The sequence below is a fragment of the Cyrtonyx montezumae genome, unplaced genomic scaffold (assembly GCF_038088225.1).
Source record: "Cyrtonyx montezumae isolate F1298 unplaced genomic scaffold, pur_monq_1.0 scaffold_20, whole genome shotgun sequence".
Classification (NCBI taxonomy): domain Eukaryota; kingdom Metazoa; phylum Chordata; class Aves; order Galliformes; family Odontophoridae; genus Cyrtonyx; species Cyrtonyx montezumae.
Genome location: NW_027071937.1, coordinates 4,809,594 through 4,835,235, shown reverse-complemented (window position 1 = coordinate 4,835,235; position 25,642 = coordinate 4,809,594). Strand labels below are relative to the sequence as shown.

Below are 25,642 nucleotides of genomic sequence, written 5' to 3'. Positions count from 1 at the left end.
TGGGGAGCTGGTTGGTTTTAACTGTGCTGTACTCCTCAGGAATGATTCTTCTGCCAGGTTGCTCTGCACAGCCCCACAGTGCTGCAGCAGGAGTTCGTTAGGACTTGGAGTTGGTTACAGTGACGTTCTGTCGTGCTGTTGTCCCTCTCAAGTTGATCAACACTCTGAGGTTCCGAAGCCCAGCACGTGACAGAGACAGGAAAAGAAGGTGAGTGCTTATTGCATTCAATAAATCCTGAAATTTGGACTTCTTTAAGACAAGAAATCAAATTGAGATGTAGTTGTGAGCTGTATCCTAAAGAGATGCTGGGTTGCTTTACCCATCAGAACCTTTTCAGTCTTTATGGTTTTAAGAGTCGGAGTGGTAGTAGTGGATGATGTTGCTTTGAGGGTTGTTATTTTCCTTATGAACTGAAGAGATGTGATATTCCAGCACACATTTGCTGTAGTCTGACTTGCCCTTGCAGCCAGCTGGAAGTGCCCAAGTGGAAGGGAGAGGTGCACAGTTACCTTCCAGAAACTCACCAACGTACCATGCCCACGTGCTGCCACGTGGCACACAGCAGCAGATGCCATCGGTTGCACTCATATTTTAGAGCTCTGCTGTTTCTTTAGGCAGAGCCATTACATCTCTGACTGAACCTTTACCTGCCCCTCAGCACACACGGTTTTGGAGCAGCATTAAGCAGAGGGTGGCTCACCACGCCTGCAGCTGAGCAGACAGGAGTGTAATCTGTCTGCCCATCACTCCCAAACCCGAGGTAGCAGTAGCACCTGACCTTCCCTGTGCCTTTCCCAATGCCAAGGCGAAGGAGTGCTGGTGTAGGTAACTTCCTCCTGCCTGTTCTGAGGGAAGAGATGCATTTTCTGCATCGTTAAGTGTTGCAGCTGTTCTTTCTGTAGTATAGCACAGAGAGGAATAACAGGGACGTAAGTGGACCTGGGAATAGGTATCTGCAGAGAAGCTGCAGCCCTGCAGTCAGGGATGTTTCATCTGGAAAGGAACCAGAAAGATGTTCACGAGCTTCAGGCACACTGAGGGCTTCAGGAAGGATTAGGAGCTGTGTTTTGCTTTTACACCTGACCTGCAGCCCCTCCTCTCCCGGCACGGCTGGAGCAGCCCTGAGCCCACGGCACACACTGAGGCAGAAGGACAGGCAGTTCATTTATTGGCAAATGAGTGCTGAAAACCATGAGCCCTACATACACGGGAGCTCAGTGCCCTGTTACATTGGAGTGGTCACAATACCATTGGGGAAAGTGCAAAAGATATTAAACAAGCAAAGTTAGTTCTGACATACCGAGGGGGGGGCAGTGAACAGGGAGCCTGGTGCAGGTGAACTCAATCCAGCTTAAGTGGAAAACTAGTTACACAGCAACAGCAGTCCTGCAGCTGAGCTCTGGCTAAAAAGAGCATGGTAGGATTCAAATGCAGCCACACCTTACCCCTTCCTGTGAGCTAACCCAGCACCTGCACCAGGGGCAGCCTGAGCTGTCAGGTGTGTGTGCAGCCAGGAATGGCTCTTTGGGGATCACAGCAAGTGGGGCTGCCCCCCACTGTCCTGCACCAACCTGCTCACTGCTGATGGGGGAGGGGAGGTGCTGGTTACATCGGTCATCCAGGGTGAAAGTAAAGCCTGGCTGAAACATGCCTGAGCAGACGCTGGAGAAAAGCCAGGACAGGCAACACAGGGAGCAAAGCCTGTAAACTCTGTGCAGTCTGAGAGTGCTTTTTTCAGAGGAAATGCAAGCAAAATGCATGGTCCCTTGCACTGAGGTTTGACTTCTGACACAGCCCCTATGTTACTAGGTTGGTCTTCAAAGACATTGCATTCCAACTTCAGAGGACAGCACTAACAGAAGCCATCAGGCACCACTGGAGCGAGCAGGGCTCTTAGGAAGCCTCGTTACTGCTCTTCCTGTGGGGGTTAACTTGGCTCTTAGTTGTTAACTCAGCTTCCTGAAGAGCCTACGTGACAGGGTTGTGTGGGACACTTCCCCACTGGAATGCTTGATGCTTTGACTCGGGCTTTTCTACCACAGAGGACGGGAAGGGCAGACAGGCACCAGCTGACAGCCAACACAAGGGAAGTGAAACTGAAACTCCGTGAGCAGCAGCTGAAGGGAACAGTTTGCTGGGCCTGGGAAAGCCACCGTGATAAACAGGACTGGGGCAGGGTAGAAAAAGTAATCAAGGAATCTTGCACCATCGAGACTAACCTCAAAGCAGGCTGCACTGCTACGAATGAACTCCTGGGTGCCGTTGGCTCTTTCCCACAACCTTTCTGTAACAGCGTTACCACTTCTTCCCCACAATTCCCATATTAGCAATGGAATGCCAACCCTGAAGAGAGCAATGGTCTCTGATGAAGAAATCCACGTTAGAAGTGCCAGGAGATGAGGGGTGCATTCTGTTTGTACATTCTTTGTGGGGGAGCATTTAACTTAACAGTTCCAAGTAAGTGACAGGAACTTTCCCTTTCTGGTTCCCTCTTTCCCCTATGAGCCAGTCTGGATCCATGCCTGGCAGGCTGTACACAGTGATCATCTGTGGAGAGAAGACAGTGTTAGACAGGACCTTCTGCAGACAGCCCAAACTGCAGTCAGACGTGTACTGAGGTTTGTTTAGCAGCACTTATTGCCCCTGGAACCTTCCTGGGACTGTTTGCAGCTTTAACAGATCACTGCCCACTGAAATCCCTGCTACATTAAGTCAATTTGGAGAATGAAAAGGCATTTCTGCCTCCTGGGTTTCTTGACAGTGCCATGTCATCCTTTCTGAAGACAGAGGTCTGGTCACCAGAACAGTTTGCAGCTTGCTGAATTGCCTTTGTTGTCAGCACAAATAGACCAGGCCTGCAGCCACAGCTCGTCCCACTGCTCTCAAAAGCCAGCCTGGGTTGAGGGGCTCAGTGAAGACTGTAAATGTTAATGTATGGGTGCTTTGTTAGCTGGGTACAACACAGTATTCCAAGAGGACTTAGTGGTGTGAACACAGCCATGAGTACAAACTCAGTGCATCTCAGTGGATGCCAAGGAGAAGATTCTATTAATAGATCCAAACAGAGAAGGTTTCGAGGCAGGAAAAACCAAGACCTCGCTGAGCATGCAATGAGATGGTGGGCAATTAGGGCAAAATTCAGTGTGAAGAAAAGGGACTGACCTCATCTGCAAGAAGTGCCAGCTCGGTGCTGTCAGCTGCTTCGTAGTCGTACAGGACCCTGGCCTTCCGCGTCCCGCTGGCAGGAGGCTTGACTTCATTTGGGTTCAGCACGCTCTCTGCCACAGTATTAGGCACCCCAACAATCGTGGGGACAACTGGAATAGTAGGCACTGCGGGGAGAGTGGCAGCAGCGACAGCAGGAGGAGAGGCAGCAGCTGGGGGTGGAGATGTGGATTCTGCGTTCCCTACAAACGTGCCTGAAAATCTGACACGGGAGAGAAGAGCAGAGTGGGGTGAGGAGGAACCAGCAGCTCTTCCCTTCAGTAGCTATGGTGCAGAGATGATGCTCCTACTGGAACGTAGTGCCCTTAAAGCAGGGAAAGCACTCAGTGCTCAGGTGCTGAGGCAGTGCAACAGGTAATGTTGGTCTGCCTACTTTTCTTCCAGTGCTCTACAAGACTGGCAGCAAATGTGCTGCCTATGAGCATGGCACTAGAGAGCATTCCTGGCAGGTGCTGTTTCAGACTCTGCAGCAGTTTTGCTGGGTCCATAGTCTTTGCCCTGCTGTGCCCTGCTCTGTTTAGCCTGCTAGTTCTTCAGGACAGGAACGCTCATTGTTGACCAGATACCACAACCAGAGGCTTCTGAGGCTGTCTTTACAGAGACAGCAGTGAAGCCAGGTCTCATTTATCTGCAGATTTCCCCTTCTGCACTGAATGCAGCTCTGGCCTTTGCTGGCCTTGGTACTGAGCCTGCAAAGACACCATGGTCTGGCTGAGCAGAGCTCTTAGAACTGGTTTGGTGTAACATTTTACTTACATTTCTCCTTTGGAGCTGCAAGCATGGAAAAGAATGAAACAGGAATAGTGAATGATCAGAGGCCCCTCCTGGGTCAGGCCACCAGCATAACAGGGAACAGAGAAAAGAGCCCTGCCCACACCCAGGGACCAGCAGCATGGAACGGGTTACTGCTGCATCTCAGCACACTTAGGGCTGTTGCTTGGCAACGGGAATTTGTCTCCTGTGTCATTTAACTAATTTAGAAGAACATTCAGACTCTTGGCCATCATGTTTTAAGATGAACTTATAAATCTCAGATGAATCAAATGGTAAAGCCTGCTCTAGATGTGCTACCATTCGTCGGCGCTCTGTAAGCTCAGAAGCTCTGTCAGAGCCTGGGGAGGGGAAGGTGGGGGGGTAAAAGCTGCTGTCAAAGAGGAAGGAGGCCTGAAGTGGTGACAAACAGACAAGGGAGTACCCCTGAGGGAAGCAAAAGCAGTTTCTTGTCTCACCTGCCCAGCTGCTTCTGCAGGTCCAGCATGTATTGATAGCACTGAGCGTAGTAGTTGGTCTGAGACTCCACAAACTCATGGAGGCAGCGAAGATGATTCACCTGGATGGAGAAGGACCAGAAGCCAGGCTGAGCTTGGGTGCCAGGACACTTCTTGCAGCTACCACCAACCCCAAGGGCAGCAGACTTGTGTAGGCTGGTATTTACAAGAGTTACATGGTCGACTTGAATTATTTTATTGTCAAGTTGGGAAAACTGCAGAAGGCCAATGGTGATAGGAGAGAGGAGGCTGTTTCTGGCACTCCAGCAGTGTGCACATGGCCTCGTGCATGAGAGAACAAGGTCCTGGTGGCTCAGGGTCACCTCGAGGGCTGGGCATCCCAGTGGCACTGCCTGTGTGTGCCTCACTGTGCTTTCAGCATGAGCATTCCAAGCCTGTGGAGGAGGTTGCTGTAGCATCTACATTTACGAGCTCTTCTATGCCTGCTCCTGATGAAGGGCTCATTATCCCCTTGGCAGCCTCCTCCAAAGAGCCGAGGGCCTCGCAGCCCTTCAGCCCCCTCCCCAGCTACCTCAGAAGACTCACGTGTGTGCTGCTGATCCCCTCCAGCAGCAGACGTGTCACCTCCGCCTGTCGATCAAATTCGGTCTGCGTGAGCCGCAGCTCGTGCTCTGCCTGCAAAACAGCACAGGGCATTTGACACAGCAAAGGCAAGGACCCCTGTTCTGCTTTATCCAGGGGAAGGCAATACCCACCTCCTCCTCTAACCCCTTACCCCTTTTGGCACTGAGATGAGTGTAGTGTTGGCTCAGTAGGATCCATGTGCACCTGTGACACAGGCACAGGACACCCTGGGTGGGAATCCCAGCAGTCTTTGGCTGTTAAAACTTCATTCCTGCTCAATCCTACACTGAATCACTGCAGCTCATGGCGTGACAGCTCAAGACCATCAAGCCAGGATGCTCCTAAATTAACACACGAGGTCGGAGAAGTTCTGAGATAGGTGGAAAGCCCATAGGTGCTACCACCATCCTTTTACTGCCTGTTGTAGGGCCCCAAGAACCAGGGCTGAGCATCAGTATCCACCCCAAGCAAAGTGTTGCTGGAAGGAGGACAGTTCCTGCTGTCAGCGTGCCTGTAAGGCTGCTCCACAACGCAGCCATGGAGCTCTGCTGACACCCCAGAAGTGCCGCTTTTGCCAATGTCCTTTTTATCACCACAGAGCACAGGCTGAGGCCAGGGAGCATTTACAGAGTTGCTGTTAATAACTGTGCTGCCCCCACACCTCTGCTTGAAGGCAGTTACTTATTCTGAACAGAAGGAATTCAACCATGGTCATTAGAAGGCAGCTACGCAGTGGACAATGGGAATTCAAAGACAAACTAACACCTCAGTCTCTGCTTAGTGAAGAGCATCTCTTCCCCCAGCTGCAAGCAGCTTATTTCTGCTATGGCAGCTTTGCAGTAGCAGAACACCCAGCTGATGTCTTCCAAGAGAAGGGCTCCAGAAGTGGCAGAGCTGTGTGATGCTCTGCTGCCTGCTGTCCCCACCCCAGCACCGCAGGGCACGGGGTGACCAACAGCCGTATCTGTCCTCCATGCATCGCTCCTCAGCACCAGGGAGGTGGTGCCCCTTGTACTCTTGTATGAATAGGCTGGAATAAATAAATGCTCCTATTGTCTTTTAATCAGATTTGCCTATTTTAAGCTACAAATGATCTATTTTTTTTTTTGCATCCTCTGTGTAAAAAGGATTATTTAAAGGAGAAGAAGGGACTATGCTAGGAAAATCTCAGTACAAAGCCTTATTGAGCACCAAGATTTTTGCTTCAGTTTGCTGAGCAGAGACTTCAGTAGTGGTAGAGCTAAGTGAAACTTGTGACTGACAGCAGCAACACTTTGGACTGTCCAGCCAGGACTAGAGGAACAGAGCCCTGCACACCTGTAACTGAACGCAGTCAGCTCATCTGAGGGGCTGAAGAAGAATTTAAAGTAAGAACGGTCTGCTCTCACGATGCACTCAGAGTCAGGCAGCAGTGGGATGCTCTCATGCACAGCATGCAGGAACGTGCCATTCTATCCCCTTGCAGTTCAGGCTACCATCTGCTGGGGGTATTTGACACATGAAGAGCAATGGGAAGGTGCCTCTGGAAGCCCAATACCATGCTGGAGCTCCACACAGAGCTCACCCTGGTCTTCAGTCCACTAGCAGCCCATCCATCTTCACAGATGAGTTACAAAACCCAAAATATTGACGAGATCTGGGACTTGGCCCCACGGATCCCATCGGTAGGGAACGTACAGCTCTGACTGCAGATTGACCTCCATAGCAGGCTCCTAACCTCCCACCCTGCCCTCCTGACAGAGCCTCCATCAGCAGGGGCTGCTCACGAGGACACCCTCTGTGCTCCAGCTCTGCCCAGAGCTCCCTGAACAAGCAGGCAACGGAGTGCTGGGTGTAACACAAAGCACATGCAGAACTGGAGCAGGCAGGGCCCTTCCTACAGGAGCAGAGCAGAGCAGTCACAGCACAATTCTGCTCCCGTGACACCCGTGCACCTCATAATCATCATTTGCCTGGGAAGTCCATCATGCTCAGCTGGCCCAGGGGCAGCTTGGCCCCGAGCTGCTGTCAGAATTGCACTGAGCAGTACAGCCACGGCATCAGGACTGCTGTGACAGCTTTCCCGTGGGTGCACACGAGTGGGGAGGAACCTGCAGCACCCACTGCCTGCACGCCCCGAAGGGTTTGAGCACAATTTCAGCTGGGTACTTACTTTTTCCACCTCGTCGCTCCAAAGCTGTGGGGACCACAGAGCAACAGGAAAGGAGATCAGTGTTGGAGACGTCGAGAGGCACTCGGCATTAACACCAACGGGCAAGGACGCTCCGTGGACGCAGCAGGCCAGCTCCAGGGACAAGCCAGCCCTTCACCCAGCAGCAGCTGCCAGGCTCACAGCCCTTCCCCTCGCTCCTGCATTCCTGAGCTCGGTTTCACAATGGGAGAGCAAGGCTGTGCCACCACAGCCAGCACCCCAGCTCTGCTTCCTGCCAGCTTTTTTAAGATAACTGCTCTTAATGAGCTTCAGGAGAACAAGATTAAGCAGCAGACTGCTCTGGAGAGCACGGGTTACTTTGCTGAAGCCTGCAGAACGTGGTGTTGAAGGACAGTCCTTCTGATAGGAGTGCAGTGAGACTGGAGAGCTGCTTGAGCTCTCAGGTAGGGCCTGAGACAGAGCCTAGCATTCCCCAGCCACTGGTTTGGAGAGCTCAGGCTTAATAGGCTCAGAATCCAGGCAGCCTGCAGCTTCCAGCGGTCACGTTCAGCTACAGGAAGAAGGAAGCAATGGCTGGATGCTGCCTGCAAGCCAGGCAGAACATCATGCTATCCTTCCCGTGCTCCTCCTTGGATGCTTTCCTCTAGCCCTGCACGTGAGAGCACACAGCTCCTCAGACAGACTTCCCCAGAAGTCTCCCATCTCCTTTCAGTGTCCCCCACAGGGGCACATTTGGGGCAGCACAGCACTGTCAGCTGCTTGCTGGGATCTGGCTCCGGGACAAGAAACAATTGACAAAAGTCATGCATAGCGATGGGCAAGGGAGAAAAGAGGTAGAAAAACACATTGATCCTTCCCAGAGGTCCTTGGCCTGGCCTCTCCTCAACAGACAACTGCTCCTGAGCTCTGGCAGCATGAAGAGATGCCACTAAAGCTTCCTGGAAGCACCCTGGGCTGGGGGTGATGGCCTCACTCCTGCTGCTGCCTTTGCAGACCTGGTATGTTGAGCACAGCACTGCTGGAGCACAGGTGGGATGCTGGGGGTGGGTACAACACCCTCTGTTTAGGCCCAGGATCTCCCAGCTGAACTTTGCTGGAGTTCATCCTCCAGGAATTGCCCTCAGGTGGGCTGTGGCAGCCCCACCAATGATATAAGGAGCACCAGTGCTATGGGGGAGTGGCTGGAGCTGGAAGCTGTTGATCCTGGTTTGGTTTCTGCTGGTTCATCTGTGGTCCTGCTCTTGTGTCATGGTGAGTAGCCTGGCTGGCGTCTCTTTCTTGTTTGGGCAGAGTTACAACAGCCAGTCCTCTTACTGCAGGCTGTCCCTGGTGCAGCACTCAGTGCAGTGAGGCCAGGTGCTCGCTCCATCCTTCGGGTGGATGTTTTATTACCCTGAGTCACTCTCTGACTCAGATGAGGCCTGGGCAGTTCCAGCCGTGCACAGGGACACAAGCCCCTGCCTCCCTCAGTCTAAGGGCTCCTGCTCCAGAACAGTGATGGAGGAGATGTCCTTGCAGGCAGCTCAGAAGCAGACCCTGTCCTGAAGCGCTGCTCTGGCATAAGACCCCTGGAGGGCAGCAGGGGAAGCTTTCCATGTGCTCACAGACCCAGGGCAGAAGAGATGCCATGACCTGTGCCTTCCTCCACCCCGGCTCAAGCCAGAGGAACCCTCTTAAAGTACTCAATATGTTTTTCTTGGAATCACTCCTAGGAATGCACAGCACTGCAAGGGGCAGGGTCTGAGGGAAAGGGATGTACCTTCTTACACACAAACAAAAGGTCAGTGTGGGAGAGAGGAGAAATTGCTCCTCAGCTTCCAACTTAAATAAAATTGGGCTGAGTTAAGGGACTTGTATCCAGCTGTATGTATTTCCAGCTAGGCCCTCCTGTTGCAGAAGGGAAAAATAAAAGCACCAGGTTATCAACCTCTCCCCAGCAACAATGTAAGTTTAGAATCCAAATTAGAGTTCAGCTGTCCCTGCTGAGGTTATCTGGCCCAGGGAAGAGCTGACCTGATTACTCACCTGCAAGATGACATTGTTACCTGGGCATAAGCAATCTCTCCCTCCAGAAAAGAACAGGTTAAAAGCAAGGTTAACAGCAACAACTGCTCTACAACCTGTGTGTACTGACAGAGAAGTGGTACAAAGGACTTTGGCCTGGGAAAAAAAGCAAGCAACAGTATGAAATGCTCCTACACCACTGCAATGTCTGACTCCTTGGGATGAATGCTGGGATTAGAGTGTGTGTTGCAGAGCAGTCCTGGCTGCACTGAGCTGGGAAGCAGTTGAGGCTTACTCTGTGTTTTACTACTTAGAGATGCCAATTGCTATTTAAAACCACCCTGCTAGTGCAGACTGGATGCAAGGTGGCACTCAGCCATCAGTTGCAAACTCAGAAAGAGGTATTTTGGAAGCCACAAGGACTGCTGCTGGCTAGGCTGGGGTGTTTGCCACAGGTGCTCCTGTGCAACCATCAAAATGATCAAGGTCAGTGATAACTGTTTATCTAGAGCCCTACCTGCCCCTTGTCATCTCTGCTGTCAGAGCTTCCTTAGCAGAGCTCTGAACAGGGATCACTGACCTAGGCAGAGATGTGCCAGGGCAGACACCCATGGGTTAGCAAAAACCCAAATTCATTTCCCCTGTCATGTTACCTTACTTGGCATCTGCTCCCATAGCAGATTTGCAGTATAGCAAGCAGATCAGCTTGCAGTTAAATGATGACTAGACACGATGACTGACTGAGCATCTGGGCACTCTGCAAGATGCTAATGCACGTTTTGCAAATGCTTTTCTTCTGGTCTGCTTTAGAAAGCTTCAAGAGATGATCAGGATATGCTGGTTCGGTCAGAGCTATTCAGTGGCAAGGAAAGCCCAGTTTCTCAGAATTCTGATTCTCCTAGAGTTCAGTTTTAGTCCATTACTGCAGTATCTGCACTGTCCTTGGAACAGACCTTTCCAGCAGAGAAGCCACAGACTGACTGCTAGGAGAGATGGAAACTGAGTAATTGCTGCAGCATCACCAGTATCAGCTTCTTCCCAGGAAGCCTCATCACCCAGCCAGTGACCTGTTGAAACAGTTCTCTAGTTTTGTGCAAAGCTATTTCTGATCCCAGCATCACTCTCCAAGAAGGTCAGGACATCCCCCTGGGAACTAACACTGATGCTATCAGCCCAGGCATACCTGTTTCTCCAAATGGGATGGGTTCCCCATTAACCAAATCAAACTTGCTACCGTGAGGGTTTTGGTTTGCTAGTAGGCTGAGCCTACTGCATTTTTGTATCCTGTAGGTTGCCCTCCCAGCCCTCTCAGTCCCAGGTTATTCTATTAACAGGCATCAGTGTTGTTCTGAACACTATTTAGGAAGCAAGATGATAAGTTTTCAACATTTTAACGAGAAATGTGACATTGTGCAATGGGGAGCCATAAACACAGCACAGAAAGTCAACTGCTTGACCACAACCACTCAGTGCAACACAGTAGAGATGTGTCAGGCCACACATCCACCCCAGCATGTGCCTGGTATATAGCCACCCACAGCTGCACCAGGAGGATAGGCAATAAGTTGAAAGCAAAAAGAATTGATGTGTATTTGAAGAACAGACAAGCCTGTACTGTCGGCCTGCTAGGTTACTGGCACCATAGGTGGCAGACTCTTTCACCTTTGCTTTCCTTGACTGGCCAGAAAGCCTCCAAGCTACCAGTGCGTTGTCTTTATAAGGTTGGGACCATCCAGAAAGGCTAACCTTTGAGGGTATTTTCCTTTCAGTTGCTCCACTAGCAATAGAAACACTGTCAGAAGGTTCCCACTTCAAATGTGGAAGCAGACCGGGAGAGAAAGTGGAAAGCAAACCAAGCAGCAAACGTGCCAGATCCTGAAAGCGCGCTCCCAGAAGGGTGACCTGCATCCTTACAGTGGAGTCAGAGGAACTCCAGGCATCCCATGTCACATTAAAATGTTGAAAACAGCAGAGCACTAGGTCTGAGATTAAGTCAGGTGGAGAGAGGGGCAGGAAGAGGTTGGAGGGGCAACATCTATGAGGAAACAATCTTACCGCTGATGCGCTGGCGGAGAGAACGTAATTACGAGGTCTAGTCTCCTGAAAGTCAGGCACAGCCTAGTAGGGGGAATAGAGTTTCATGTACAAGTCATGTAGAAGTTGACAGGAGTCAGCTGGGCAACAGTTAGAATAAGGGGCTGTTGTTGTTTCCAGTCTGTGCTGGGGGCTTGGTTCAGATTCCCGTGATTGTAGGAGGGAAGTCTCCCAACAGTTTGGGCAGTGATGCTTGGAAATTGGCCCCAGGTGGAAGTCAGGTTTGTGCAAGAGGAAGAGGACAGGCTCATGTGGTCACATCTGGTACCTGAGCAGGAGATATCTCTGCTCTTATAAACTCCCTGTACTTAGAGCTGTTAGCTCACGTGGCAGCCAGCTGGAGCGCAGATGAGACAGCACAGTCTTGAATATGATTCCCATTGTCTTGCAGCCATGAGGTTGCTCATCTCATGTTGGCTCAGTCCAGTGGACAGGACCTTCTTTTCCCCCCATCTACAGACCTAGAAGTAAGTGTGAGGGCCTTGTCCTTGAAAAGGACACTATCACTAGCACCACTGCATACTTTCTGTAGTACCTTTTAAGGAGAGACACTTACTTTTCACCAAGCCTCTCAGCTCAGATCTATTTTCAGTGAGGTGCATGGCATGACCAAACAAGATCTAACCCAACGCTTTGCTGCCATCAAAGGCAGTGTGCAATTTTTCAAGTTAGAAGTTGGAAATTCAAGTCCCCTTTCCAGCAGCCAATCTACCCAGGGACAGGAAGATTTAGCACTCCAGAGGTTTTCCTTGTTGGGAATGCAGGCAATCCGGTCCATCTTCCCACATAGTGGGGGACTCATTAGCCATCCTGGAACAATCATCTTTGCAGCTAAGAAGAGATTAGGAGTCCTCCTTGAATGGCCTCTGTCTGTAAGGTCACACAGAGAAGAGCCAACCTGCTAGCCTACCTCAGGACCATCACACCAGTGCAATGGATAAGGCCCAGCCCTTATTGTGCCATGGGTTGGGGTGCAAGGCAGGCACACAAGTCAGCTGTAACCCTGCTGTGTTTGTAATCCTCTCAGGCCCCACATTTCCTCTCCCAGGTTAATCTCTTTGTGGCTCACCCAGATCTACTTATACCAACTGACCCCATTAGCTGGGAGCTGCAGCAGCCCAGAGCAGCCTGCTGGGATGAGTGACTGGGGTGTGGAAGAGCATTCAGGCAGTCCCAGCAAGAAGAGATTTTTCAACCATCAAGGAGTTTTGGGGATGGCAGAAGGGAGCAACCAGGAGGAGTGATTCCTATTGTAAGTCAGACTTGATAAGGGAGAAAAAGGCACCAGTGAAATTTGAGGCTGGCATTGTAACTAAGCTTGACTCCTCCCTGTGGGGAGAGGAGATGTTCCACGGGAGCAGCGTTGTTGTTGTTGGGTTTTTTGTCTTAAAATCAAAAGCAAGTTAAGAAATCTCTCCTCCCTTTTCCTGGTTCTCCACTGAATCCCAAAACTAGTCACAGCACATGGGATGAAGGAGGCAAGCTGCTCTTGCACTCCTGTACATGGGCAAATTGTATTTGCAAGCAGTGGTGAAAAGAAACACCTCCCTCCCCTTCCCCCTCATATGGCAGAGAAAATGGGCAGAGCCCTGGAGCCTGAAGGCCAGAACAGCACCACAACCAGATCAACTTGCCTGTCATTGTCTCTGGACTGCCTCCCTTCCAGGAGAGGGACTCACCACCCAGATATCTCCTCCTGCCTGGAGCCAGAGGAGCCTGAGTGCATCCCGGTGAGCCCCTGCCTCCTTCACACACTGCATGCAAGCAGTGTTCTGAGTGCCTGCTCTAGAGGAGCTACAGGCAGCTGACAGATGCTCACATCTTTTGGGACAGCTTTCCCTGGCATCCACGGCCCTGACCAGCACATGCTCCAGGGCCACTACTGATGGGACAAGGGAGTTATGAATTTCCATTGAAAATGGGAAAGAGACAATGAGAGGTGTTAAAGAAAAATCACAGCACTGTTAGCACAGTCAATACTCACATCTCCCTCACACTGAGCAAATTACAAAGAAACAAAACAAAAAGGTTAGTAAACAAAACAGCATCAACAGGAAGGACAAAGCACAGAGTCTGAGGGAAATGCACAAGCCCAGACACCTGTCCAGCAGCTTAAGGGCCTGGGCAGCAGCAAACTCAGAGGGTCAGTCAGTCACAAGACAAAAGCTGTGGGAACACAAGTTTTGCACTACAAAGGAGAACAGCAGCAAGAGAGAGGTGAGCTGGGGAAGGTGCAGTACTTCAGGCCAGCTTGGATGGAGAGGTATGGCACAGGATTTCAGGCACGTTACAGGGAGCACTGGTCTCATCATGAGTTAACCTGCCCGGTGCTGAGGCAGCAGTTCACCCTTCCATGCCTTTGCTTGTGCCTTGTCCCCTGGTAGTTAGTAAGGGACCTTGAGATCCGTGGCCTCAGGCTTCACCCTCAAGCTAAGCTGGATCAGAGCTGGGTGCCCACAACAGCAGCTGAGGTTGCTCTTCTGTTGTGGTAATCTGTTTCAAAGAAGCAGAGCTATTCAAGCATGGCTTGCAGAGCCTTCCAGTGGCTCTGCATCTTGTCTGGAGACCAGGTTTGTCTTTTCTAGCTACAGGAAATCCCTCATCCAATGGTCTTTCTAAAGCTGAGAGGCCTTGAAATCACTTCACGTTGGAAGCAAGGTAAAGAGGAAGAGAGTGGAAAGGGAGGAAGCACACAAGTTCTCTGAGTGCCTAAGATAAAGCAATGGTCACAGCTTCTACTAGCAAGTCCTCATGCCAACAGACAGAGCAGGACAAGATGGCAATTTGCCTCAACAGTGCCCTCCAGGGAACTTATCTGTGCCCAGCTACATTCTTCTCTGCCTCCTTCTGCCTGTTCTCTGCCCAGGGAACAGCCCTGAGCTGACAGGTCTCAGCCTCAGAGAACTTTGCAGTGCTTATTCCACATCTCCATTTTTCAGGCCTGTGGGACACTGGCTTCCCTTCTGCACTGCCCTGGGAGCTTCACGTTTACCAACCATGAACTCTCCAAGGCCAGAGAGGAATACCAGCCTGTAACCAGACAGCACCATGAACAATGAGAACAGAGAGGCTGTAGCGAGGGCCTCTTCTTAGCAAGTCTGACCCTGGCCACTCCTTAAAGGCTGCCTCAACACTTCTGCCTGGGAAAGACCAAATTGGCCAAATCATAACTAATCTGAAATCCTGGGACTGGTGCAGAGCCCCAGCATGCTTTCCTCTTGTACACCTTCCAGCTCAGCTCTCTCTTTGCTTGCTTTCAGATCCCCAGGGAAATTTAGCAAGTTCTCAGAAGACACGGCCACAGTTACTGACACAAATCACCCAGCTAGAACCTGAACAGCCAGGAACCACTGTCAGTCAGAAGACAGGAGTGTGGGTTGTGAGTTTCCAGCCTCTGGCTGCTCAGAGTTATTTCTTTCAATAACTTTCCCATGGAAGGGTATCTGAGGAACTGATGTCGTTCCTGCTTACAGTTCCCTTCCATAGCAAATGAGAAATCCTCCCACCTATACCTGCCAGAGCCAGGGCATAGTAGGGCAGCCTGACTTCTGTCCACACAGAGCCAAACCCAGTGGCCAGAAGGACAGAGGGGATGAGGGAAAAAATTACCGCTGCTTTTGCTTCTGCAGCTTTGGCTTTCTTCAACCTTGCTTTGCAGGCATCCAGATCCAGGCGGCGGTTCTGCAGGATCCTCCTCTCTTTCTGGAAGAGACAGAATAGGGGATAAGAGCAGGATGTTTAGGAGCTGTTGGGAAGGGAAAGGACCAATGCATCATTTGGTAGTCAAGCCTATTTCCTTAGCAAAAAGAGCTTGTGAGAAACGAGCAGTTGCTATGTTCATCTTACTAGCAAGAGTTTTGTGCCTGCCTGTTAGGGATACAGGCTAACTTTCTAGACAGGAGCCTGTGGACTTGTGGTACCCACTAAGCTGCAGGGGTCAAGAAAGGACTCAGCTCCCTCATGCATATCAAATAGCAGTCCTTCCCTGTGGCAGTGGGAGCCCAAAAGAGATCTAGCATGGACATTCCTCCTTCCCTGTGTTCTCCAGGGTGAGAGATGTGAGGTCTTCTTTTCTCATAGGAAAGGAGAATGCATTTTTCCAGCACTACTTCCCCCTTCCCTCCTTGTCTCTGGCGAGGTGATGAGCTTCCCCTTCCCTGCTACCATACTTACAGATATGGTTCGCCAGTCCCCTTCCAGGAAGTTGCGCAGTGGTGTCAGGAAGTTGATGGAGGCAGAGTGGATGAAGTCCCGTTCTGCTGCACCTAAGCGCCTTTGAGTCTCTCCAACTTTTATCAAGGTCTTCCCTGCAACAATGGGAGCCTTCAACTCCAGGAGAAACCAATTAACATTGCATTGGCTTAAGCCAACTCACCCATGGCTACCAGGCTCCAGTGCTGGGGAATGGAAGGGACAGTGTGCCATGCCTGGACAAGGTGACCATCCCTGTACCACACCAGCTTTAGTCCTAACTTCAGTCTGCCTTTAACTTCTGACCTCCTCTCAGCCACTCCCAATGCAGCTCTGATCTTATCTATCTGCTGAGGCACTTATTCCCTTGATGTTCTTTCACTGCTACATCTGATTGGACAATATAATCTTTGTCTTATAAACAGAGGCACGGGAACAGAACAGCAAACTGAAAAGCACCAGAGCAGAAAAAATGAGTTGATTAGGATCCAGTTGAGGCAGTGCTGGCTATAGATGCAGTTACAGCTGTTCTCCCTGTAATAGGGTTTGTTATTGAATAATTATTGATTTGGAGAGCCAAAACAAAGCTCATTGCAGAAAGCAAGGACAGCTGGAAGTTAAGGCTGTGCTTCTGTGCAGGTCTGCTGCTTGAAGAAGCCCTAGAGAGGGGGAACAGTCATGATTTAGGAACAGAAAGATGAGCTGTATGATCAGGAAGGGGCCTGTTAAGGCTTGTAGCCAAATACTGACCTTCTCAAATACGTTATCCTGTTCTCTTGCTGGAGAAAGATTTTATTCACCCTCTCCCTTGTGGGACACACTCAAAGGAAAAGTCCTCAGACTGGACAAAGCTAAAGCCATTCGGTGCAACTCCTTGTTCAGGCTAAATTAGAAAGTCACACAAACAGCATCAAACAGTTTCTGTGTCCTATAACTAGTTCCACTGGCTACCACAGGTCACAGATAAGTCTTTGTTTCCTCTCTAGCTCTGTCAGGACTGTATAAGGGGGAGGGAGAACTCTGTCCCTTTTCCCCCACAGCACAGGATGCTTTGCTGCAGAGTAGGATTACCTTTCTCCTCCTGGTGGGCTGTTTGCTGCTGCAGTACAGCAGACTCTCCTCTTGCAACAGTGCTGATAAATCAATAGGCAGGCTGCCATGGGTGGAGCAGGCAACCCTGCTGCACGAGGCATGCTGGGGAAGTCTTAACCAGAACAGCCGTGGGACTGCCCTCTAAGGAAGTGACAGATTAGGGGCTTAGGCAGGCTGACTTACCATAAGGTGTCCCTGGCCCGAAGTCATTAGCTGCCTCTGTCATGTACTGTGCCAGCAGCTCCCCGTTGGTGACCCGGGAAGGAACCTTCCGGTCAAGTTTCTCATAGAGGAATTCTTCTACTCTGGCACCTGAAATGAGTAAGTAACCAGTGGTCACAGGATGGAAGATGGAGAGACCCCTGGCACTGGCACTCGTGGTGGCCACCCCACACAGCCCTCAGTCATGCACTGGGTAGCAAACACCAGCTCTGAGAGAAGGTGTTCCCACCCTACTAGCCACCTCCCAGTCCTCAGGAGCACTGCCAGGCTGTGCAGGGCAGCAGCCAGCCACCTTCTAGCTACACAGGGGATGAAGGACAGGTCCTGCAGACACGCTTCTTCTAGCTCCAACAAACCCAACAGAACAGGGCTTTCTGCCAGAGGGCACATCCTAAGACTGAGATGCAAGTGAATTTGTCCTTCAAGCATCTTCTAAGCTGGACTTACTTGGGTTTGGCTGTAGCAGAACCTCAGTCTGGCGTAAGATCTTCTCTGTCCAGTTCTTAGTTGAGTCTGCCCTGGCCAGAAGGTTTTCAAAGTGGGCATCTAATTCAGTCTTCTCAGCCTGGCCCAACTTTTCTTCTGTAAACTGCAGGGAAGAGGTAGTCATTAGACAGTCAGTTCTACTGAGCAAGGTTATGATATGCTACAGAGCTATTAAGAGCTGCTGAAGGCTACAGAGCCTTTTTCACCAGGTATCTTTCAGGGGAAGAGAGCAATTTCGTTTTTACCCAAGAGCAGAACAAACACTGAGCTAAAAATAGAGACCATGTTTGAGAGGTGCGCCAGGATAAGTAACTTTTATAAAGGAAAATAGTCTGGTACATAATATTCTACTTATGAGGAGTCAATTTAAACGTGCACGTGGCTTGAAGTGCTTCATACTGGAGAGCGACATACACCCTCCAGATAAGGCAATGTGTTGCCTCCCCTCACCTTCTCCTAAGCAGTCCTATGTCCTGCAAACCCAATGGGATCAGAAATGCTACTGCCATCCCACAGGCCAGGCTTTCTTCCCAACTTGTTGGACAAGCACATACATGATGCCTGTTTCACTACAGAGCTCTGACAGAGCTGATCAGACTGACTGTGTCTGAGTTCACCAACCAGCTCACCTCCTGCCTCGCTGGCAGTGAGCTGCTGACTGAGCCCCCGGGGCTTAAGGAGACTTAGACTCAGGATTTAGATAGAAATGCTTCCAGCAGGTGACAGTTCAATGCTTCCTCTAGGATTCATGGTGGCTGGACAGTTTATGGCACAGGGTATTGAGAAATATAATGGTGTCCAACTTTTCTCAGCACTCAGATTCCTACTGGTAAGGGACTCTCACTCGCTTCCCAGTTCCCAATGTATAAAATCAGCAGCAGGGAAAAGCAGGCTGTGCAAGTCCTCAGTGTCCTCAAACTGAGCAGTGGCACCTGACAGAAGATTTGTCAGTCTGGAGGCACAGTGTCAGATGGTCTGGGCACCTCCTGTTGCTTCCTTGGGAGATTTCTGAGGGATGAGACTATTCCCTCTCTTCCCAACACCATACTTCATTTGTTTCAGTGAAGCTGGCCAATTTCACATTTTTAAGCACAATTTCCTGCTCTTGATGGAACCAGCATCTTGTTAGATCATATTAATAGACTCTTGTGCTACTTGGGACCCTATGGAGGCTGCATTTGTCCTTTTAGCCCTTGTTGTTGGCTCCTGGTGCCACTGTTCAGTTATCAGCATGTGGTACTATGCAATACCTGGCTCAGTTAGGTGTCAGGAGATTATAGGCTGGCCAAAACTCTCAGGTGAACTACAGCTCCTGTCTAACTGCCACCTGCACCTTCTTTCCCTACCTCACAGCTCAGTTCTACATGGCTAGAAAGCTCAGCTCACTTCATGGGCTTTTGGACTGGTGTCCCCTGTCCCTCCTCAAAGGCTTTCTGGCAAGCACTGCTCCCATGGCATAGGAGGCAGAGTTGCCCAACAGCCCCAGCTGCATGCATATCCAGGCCAGTGCTGGGAACAAAGTCAGAAAGAGCAAGCCCAGGACCAGAATGTGAGGCAAACAAGCACTCAGGAGCTTTGTTATCAGCCATGTGCAAATACTGCTAGATGCCCAAGATAGGCAAGTCCTGCAGGTGTGTTTACCCAGTGACCTGCTTGGGTAAGATTCAAGCTAGAGCCAGCAAACTTTTGTCAGATGTCAGCGGTGAAGGATGCTGAACTGCAAGGACGGCTCCATTCCCTCCTGCAGCCTGTTGGGGACAGAGGAGTCTCACCCAGACATGACCAGGGATCACTTCACTGGTCTGTTTCTCAGCACCAGTAGCCTCTGGTTACTGGTGTTTATTTTCAGCTTGGTCTTGCCGTAGCCCTGTGGTCATTGCTGGACATGGCTAAAAGCCTATTCAGAGTGAGAGGGTGCTTGTATTGCTTTGTACTCAACTTCTGTGACTGTCTCTGGGGGCACACATGGCTTTCAGACATGCATGAGCAGCTGAAGCTGTTCCTCTGACGCTGTTGGAAGCTCGGGGCGGTTTTCAGGCTCTGCCAGGCAGGGCTGAGTCACTGCCATGCAGCAAACTGGGACTTCCCAGGTATTTGGCACCAATACTGGAGTCATCTGTTTAAGAGCTTTCTTAAACAAGCCAAGTCTCTCCAATGCAAGCATAACAGTCTCCCTTGCCCCCCTTTCCCCGACAGCTTTTTGAGAACTCATCTCTTTAAAGCTCAGCTCTTCTTCCTGCAGTTCAGACACATCCTGCACCAGCATCTGCCCTGGAGCTGTCAAGCCTAACCCCAATTTCTCATCACCCGATTTCAGTCTGCTCCTTACAGCACTGCTGCAGAGTCAGATCACTGCTGAAGCCCTCCACAGTGCTATAGCTGGGCTCTTGAATCAGTTCAACCCTGGAGAGCTTTGCTATAGTCACAAGCAGCACCTCCAAGCATCCCTGTACTTCACTGCTTTCTGCAGCCTACCGTTTCTTCCTGGTGCACTGGAAGTGTGGATCACAGCTTTAGTCCAGGGAGCAGCCAGGATTCATAGTCATTCTGTTCTTATCTCACATTAAACACTATAGCTCTTTGTCTTGCACAAGGGTTGAGGGCACATCATGGTCACTGCGAGCCTAGGCTATGCCAGAAGGGAGGATGGGCAGGAATCTGAGTCACAGCCTGCATCTCCAAAGGGTCAGGCCAGAAAATTTCTTATTCAGGCTTTGTTTCAGGATTGAAAAACAGGGCATGAATGTTATGAAGTGGGTGCAAGAGCATGGGAGGCTGCAGCTCACACACAGTGAGGCTGTTACTCCATTTCCACTCAGTTCCCTTAGTGCCTCCCTCAAAGTTGGCCATGCTGCAAGGTTCTGACCTGGGCAGAGCCTCAGGGCACTGGGCCCACTTTGCTGTGGGTTGCTGCAGGTGTCTCCTTCCTCCCCCACAGCACACTTCTGTGTCCTCATCTGCAGAGTCTGACAATCCTGGAGTTGTGTAGGAAGTTGTGGATTCAGCTCACCTCTTCTCTAATATCATTTTTCAGGTGGAGCTGAAAACTCACAGCATTACTGGGTGCAGGGGAGGAGAGCAGGACCACCTCTTTCAGTAGAAGCAAGATCAGATGAAAGCAACAGCCAGCAAAGGAGATTAGAGGTAAGTTACACTGCCTTATCCTATGAGCTGGTTCTCTCATGTCTGCTGCAAGTGGAGATCTGAGCTTTCAGGTGGCAACAGGTCCCAGCTGCTGATCCCCTTACCTGCCTGCCTAAGTCAGCGTTGCCAGGGAAAGGCAGGGTAGAAAAACAGCAGTTTGTGAAATCTGGTTGCTCAAGTGATTCAAGCAAAACTCCCCCAGTCTCTCTCCACACAAAGGGTTTCTATTGCTAGGAATTTGTTTTCATAACACTTAGAAAAATTTGAGTGCATTTTTCCTTCCCACTGGACAGATATATGACTCCACTGTGAGATGCTGGGGAACAGACAGGCTCACCAACAGTCACAACTCCTAACTGTGCAAAGGCAGACTGAAGATATTTTGTATCTTGCTGCTCCTGTACCAAAAGCACTGGTTTTTTTTTTTGGTTTTTTTTTTTTTTTTTGTTGGTTTTTTTTTCAGCTCCAAATACATCAGATGGGTACAAATGGGAGCCTTATTTGGTTGTACTAAAGTTGCCCTACAGGCTTGGTGCAAAGCCCGTGCAATTGCAGTGCCTGGGAAGAACCTTAAGCTCCTCAGTCCTGCTGAACGAGAACTATTCCCATTTGTTTTCTAGATGTCTGGAGAAACAGCCTTGCCCTGGGACCAGGTGACAGTGCTGCAAGGCTTCCAGGTCTTGCTGTGCAAGAAGCATTCCTGCAGCTGACCCAGTTGAGCACCAGTTCTGTTTTTGTGCAGGGAAGCTGATGAAGTGATTAATAATGCAGGGCAACCTTTTGCTGAGTGCCACTCTCACTCTCCAGGAAGAAGAGAGTCATGCTGCATTCCAGGGCATCAATAATTCAGCCAAAGGTTGGGTTTCCTCTGGGAGGCTTGGCCGGCCAGCAGGAATGCTAGATGCATTATCAGGGACCAAGTGAACATGCAAGCTGGCAGATCAGGAGAGCAACACTTGGGCAACAGGCAGACTGCAAGAAGCACAGCTGAGCTGGACTACACTTAGGGCAGCTGCATTCACAGCTTAGGGAAAACTGCTCTTTTGCTGTGAGAGCTGTTAAAGACACTGCTGGGAATTCAGGAGCGAGCAAGTGGCCCTGAGCTGGATGCATCCCTCTGCACTACAGCTGTGCCTGCAGCCTGGCTACTTAGAGCCACCAAGGTTAGGCTTTAAAATGGCACGCTGTTTCTTTGCTGAAAGCATTAGCACCTTCCTTTCCTTAAAGCCAAAGGGAATGAATCCCACTGCTGCTACATCTGTTTTAAGCAGTGCAGCCTGACTGACTGGTGTCTTCCAGGCTTCTGTGATTTCCCAAACTCTCCCCTTCAGCTCATGTGCTGGCAGCTCTGTCAGGGTGGGTGCAGCCCCTCTGCAGGGCACCTGGTGGCAGAATTCAGGCCCTTGTCCCCACTTGCTGGGTCACCAGCTTTTTCAGCTGAACATTATTTATGAGACATCATTATAGGGGGATTGTATTCCACCTGAGGTCATAAGGATCAAACCAGAACCAAGAGCCTGAAACCAGGAATTGTCTGCTGCATCTGCCAGTGTATTTGGGCCACTGGATTTTCTGAAGCACCCTAACAGCTTCTTAATGCCCAGAGTATTGTAAATATTTGCACTTCTGGTGATCAGAGATAGCTGATTCTGCCATTAGTCCATCTCCCATCCCATATAGGGCTACATTAGGAAAGAAGCCTTTGCCTCTTGGCATCTAGAAGTTACCTGCATCTCAGCTGCTTTGGACTACGTACAGAGTATGCTCCAAGTGTTTGGTCACTGGGAGTCAGAAATGCTAGGCTGTGAGCCAAGTAAAACTGTGCTAGAGGACAGAAGGAAGCCATTAACAGGACAGCTTTGTTAACTTAGGAGCAAAGCAGTGAGGAAAGGATGTAACCTTGTGTATTAACGGACATGCTTCTAATGGAAACATGCTCTGTCTTGTGCCTCCTGCCTTCATAACCCTCTCCTTAATCACTTCACGTACTCTTGATTTTTAAGGTCTCCAGTTATTGCCATTAAGGTCAGAAAGCAGAGGGGAAAAGTCTACTTTATCACTAGAGTTCAGGCAGATGGAAGAGTCCATCTTTCCCTAGGAGCTTCAAGATGGAACGAGTCAACATATAGCTGCTAGCAGTAACTCTAGTCAGCACCCACTGACTTTCCATTCGAACTGATAGAAGACAGACACCTACAATTATTTCCAGACATCCCTCAGAAAATCTGGCTTGCAGCCTGTCTAGAGCAGAGACATCCAATGTGTCACCTTCAGAAGAAGAGATGCTAACTCCTACATGAAGGCCAGAACTGCTGTCATAATGTCCTCTGAGGAGGTTTGGGATGAAGGCCATTTACTTATAACTGAAAGATGCAGGTGACCAAAAAAAAATGTCTTATTCTCCTTCAGTGAAGGCAAGAACGATTCGTGTGAGGCCTGTCTGCAGGTGCCAGGGCTGTTAGGAACATAACTGCATCCTTTGGAGGATGCTAACTAGATAGCAGCAACTGGTGAAACAAGTGTCAGTATAGTAAATCCTCATCTGGGATTCTGAATCCTAGAAAAGCTCTTAATCCATACAGTTGTACAAGCCTAGGAGTTTATTTCCCACTCTCGTGGCATCAGAGCTTACAACTGCCCCTGTCCTGTACTTCAGCTTATAACTGCTTTGCTTTTAAAAAGCATTTTCTGAGAGATGCCATAAAGCCCACAGGACACTGCCTTGCGGGGGAGTACACAGCCTGTTGTTACTGCATACATAGCTCTGGAGAAATACTGCACAGCTCCTTCACCATGGCCATGCCTGCCCTGCTCCTGTTGGATGTGGTGCTGGCATTCCCCCCGGGAGAGTGAGCCCAGCAAGGTGCCCCTGTTCTCCTCAGGCAGGAGTGGTGCCTGAGGTGAGAAAAGCCATGTGAAGGTGGCAGTGGTTTGCTGAGGTTCTGTTTTGCCATGACCCAGGTTAACCCTAGGCCAAAAATCCTCCCTGCCCTTCAGCCAGCGCCTACCTCAGGTTATACCTGGCAGGTTTCAAACCAGGACTGCTGCTGGACTCAGCTTCTGGAAATCACTCCAGAGGTGGTTTGCTGGCCATGTCCTGCCTCCTTTCCCCCTTCCCCCCCCACTTCAGAAGGCTCAGCAGTGCTACAGTCCTTTTTTTCATTACAAGGTAAGCTGTCATGTGCTGGCCAGACACCTCAGCCAGACAGCAATAGCTAATGCTGTCTGAGTGGCACAGCACATAATGGCCAGTCCATTTATCTCCCAGTTGCTGCAGTTCCAGTAAAGCAGCACTTTGTTAAATGCCTGGAGCTGAAGAAAGCATCCCCTGAGCTAGAGAAACAGAGCTTATTCCAGCCAGGTCCTTCTTATTCATCCCCTGGAAGATCTGCTGTGCAGCTACTAACCCAATCTTCAGTGCCAGCAGCAGACCTTATCTGCTGTTTCTGGCTCTTGGTAGTGACAGAGCAATGCTGACCCATGCTGGATGAGGGCTCTTTGGGGACAGCCCAAGTGGGTCTGCTCACCCCAGCAACCACGTTCCAGAAAGTGGTTCTCCACCTCAGTAAGGCAGATCCTCTCAGTCTCCCTGGCTTGCACAAACACACGTGTGCTGTGCACAAGTAGCAGTGACCATTTTGTTTCAAGCAATTACTACTGTAACTACTCACATTAATATTCATATACAAGATGATGTGGAGTAGGTGTAGCAAGCAGAAGCCACTACTTATAAACGCCTCCTTGCTCCAGGATTGGTGTGCAGACACTGTTCCCATGCCTGTCTCCTTCCTACGCCTTGAAGCTGAAGAAACACTTATCAGGGACTTACAATACACCTTCTAAACATGAGGTTTCTTTACAGTACTTCTTCCTTTCTTCTGCTATCAAGGTCATTTGCATGAGAACAGCATCTTTAAACCTTCCATCTGCTCCTTATTTTGCACCTGTAGTTAATATTTATTTTTTGGTAACATATGACTCATTGGCGAGATTACAGGAGATGGTATCTCCTGGTTCACAGGAGACCAGTGCCTAAAAGAGCCAGGAAAGAGCCACTGCACAAGTTGCTCTGTCCAACCCCCGCAGCACGGGCAGAGCGAGAAGCCCGGAGCCGAAGTTGCCAGCAGGACTTCAGCTCTCGGGCAGGATGCCAACCAGCTCCGATCTGCCTCTCTCCCGTGCTGCCTGCCCAGGGCCACTTTCCCAGCATCGCCCGAGGAGCCGGCAGGCTCGGCAGCCACCTCTCCCCACCTGCTGCGCGCTTTGTTCCTCGCAGGGAGCCGAGTTATTTCACTCTGAGCTTTCGGGACATCGCTGCATCCCTGACAGGCTGCAGACCGCGCGTTCCTAAAGGATGGTTCGATGCCACCTCAGTCTGCTCCGCCTCCAGCGGCCCCTTCCCACCTCCGAAGCTCCCCGGACCTCGGGGCTGCCACGGATCACCGCCCGTACCCACCCGGCTCTGCCCGCCAGAAGGCCGCAGGGCGGGCCGGGTCCTTCTGCTCGGCGCGGTTAAAACAGCGACCCGCAAGATTTAAAAGCGGCTTCAAAAGAACAACCACAGCGCAGCCGACATCCACTGCTCTCCCCCTGCCCTCAGCCCTCGGTGCCCCGAGGCGGAACGGACGGCGGCGGCAGCCCGGGGCTGGGGCGGTGCTTCCCCTCGGGGCCTCCCCCGCCCCCAGCGCCGTTCCCCGAAGCCCCCGTTGCCATGGCGACGCGCTCCGGTCCGCCCGGCCCACCTGCATGGCGCGGGAGAAGAAGACGCCCGCGTCCGACGCCAGCTTCTTCACGTTGAAGTCCATGGCTCCCAGCGCTGCCGCAGCCACCTCCGCCGCGCCCCCGCTGTCACCGCGGCCGCCGCTCGGACCTTTATAGCGCCGATCGATGCTTTCCCCGAGCGGCGCCGTGGCCTCTTAAAAGGGCTCTGTCTCACCGGCGGGGCCCCGCGGCTCAGAGACGGCCGCGCGGGCTGTGCCGCACACGGCAGGCAGCGCAGGAGCGCGGTGTTACCCCGGAAGCCGTCTGCCGGGTCTGGAGAGCCGGGCTACGGCTCGGGCGGCGGGGCTGCCCCGGGTGGGCGCGGCCCCTTTAAGAGGGGCGGTGGTCGCGGTGGGAGCTGTCAGACGGCGCCCAATGGGCGCTCGCACCGCCCCCTCCGGTCTCCGTTCAACCGCA

General features: G+C 51.0%; 2 protein-coding genes across 5 annotated transcripts in view; one reads left to right on the top strand and one right to left on the bottom strand.

Moving 5' to 3' along the window:
- Positions 1 to 170: 170 nt before the first annotated feature.
- MIGA2 (mitoguardin 2) overlaps positions 171 to 25,642 on the top strand; it is a 38,925-nt gene continuing 13,453 nt past the window's right edge. Inside the window, exons 1-2 of the mRNA XM_065737527.1 lie at positions 171 to 208; positions 20,355 to 20,464. The gene's annotated coding sequence lies outside the window, so the exon portion shown is untranslated. The remainder of the gene's footprint in view (positions 209 to 20,354; positions 20,465 to 25,642) is intronic.
- Positions 2,129 to 25,299, bottom strand: SH3GLB2 (SH3 domain containing GRB2 like, endophilin B2). 4 transcript variants are annotated; one of them, XM_065737531.1, is made up of 11 exons: positions 25,207 to 25,299; positions 17,282 to 17,423; positions 16,796 to 16,924; positions 15,503 to 15,636; positions 14,939 to 15,031; positions 11,291 to 11,353; positions 7,232 to 7,255; positions 5,041 to 5,130; positions 4,456 to 4,556; positions 3,164 to 3,428; positions 2,129 to 2,548 (listed from the first exon to the last, which is right to left on the bottom strand). In XM_065737531.1, the coding sequence occupies exons 1-11, from the start codon at positions 25,267 to 25,269 to the stop codon at positions 2,441 to 2,443; spliced, it is 1,212 nt and encodes a 403-aa protein (XP_065593603.1). In that variant the 5' UTR covers positions 25,270 to 25,299; the 3' UTR covers positions 2,129 to 2,440. The 4 variants fall into 4 exon arrangements, with proteins under 4 accessions (XP_065593603.1, XP_065593604.1, XP_065593605.1 ...); XM_065737532.1 differs by lacking the exon at positions 11,291 to 11,353; XM_065737533.1 differs by lacking the exons at positions 7,232 to 7,255; positions 11,291 to 11,353.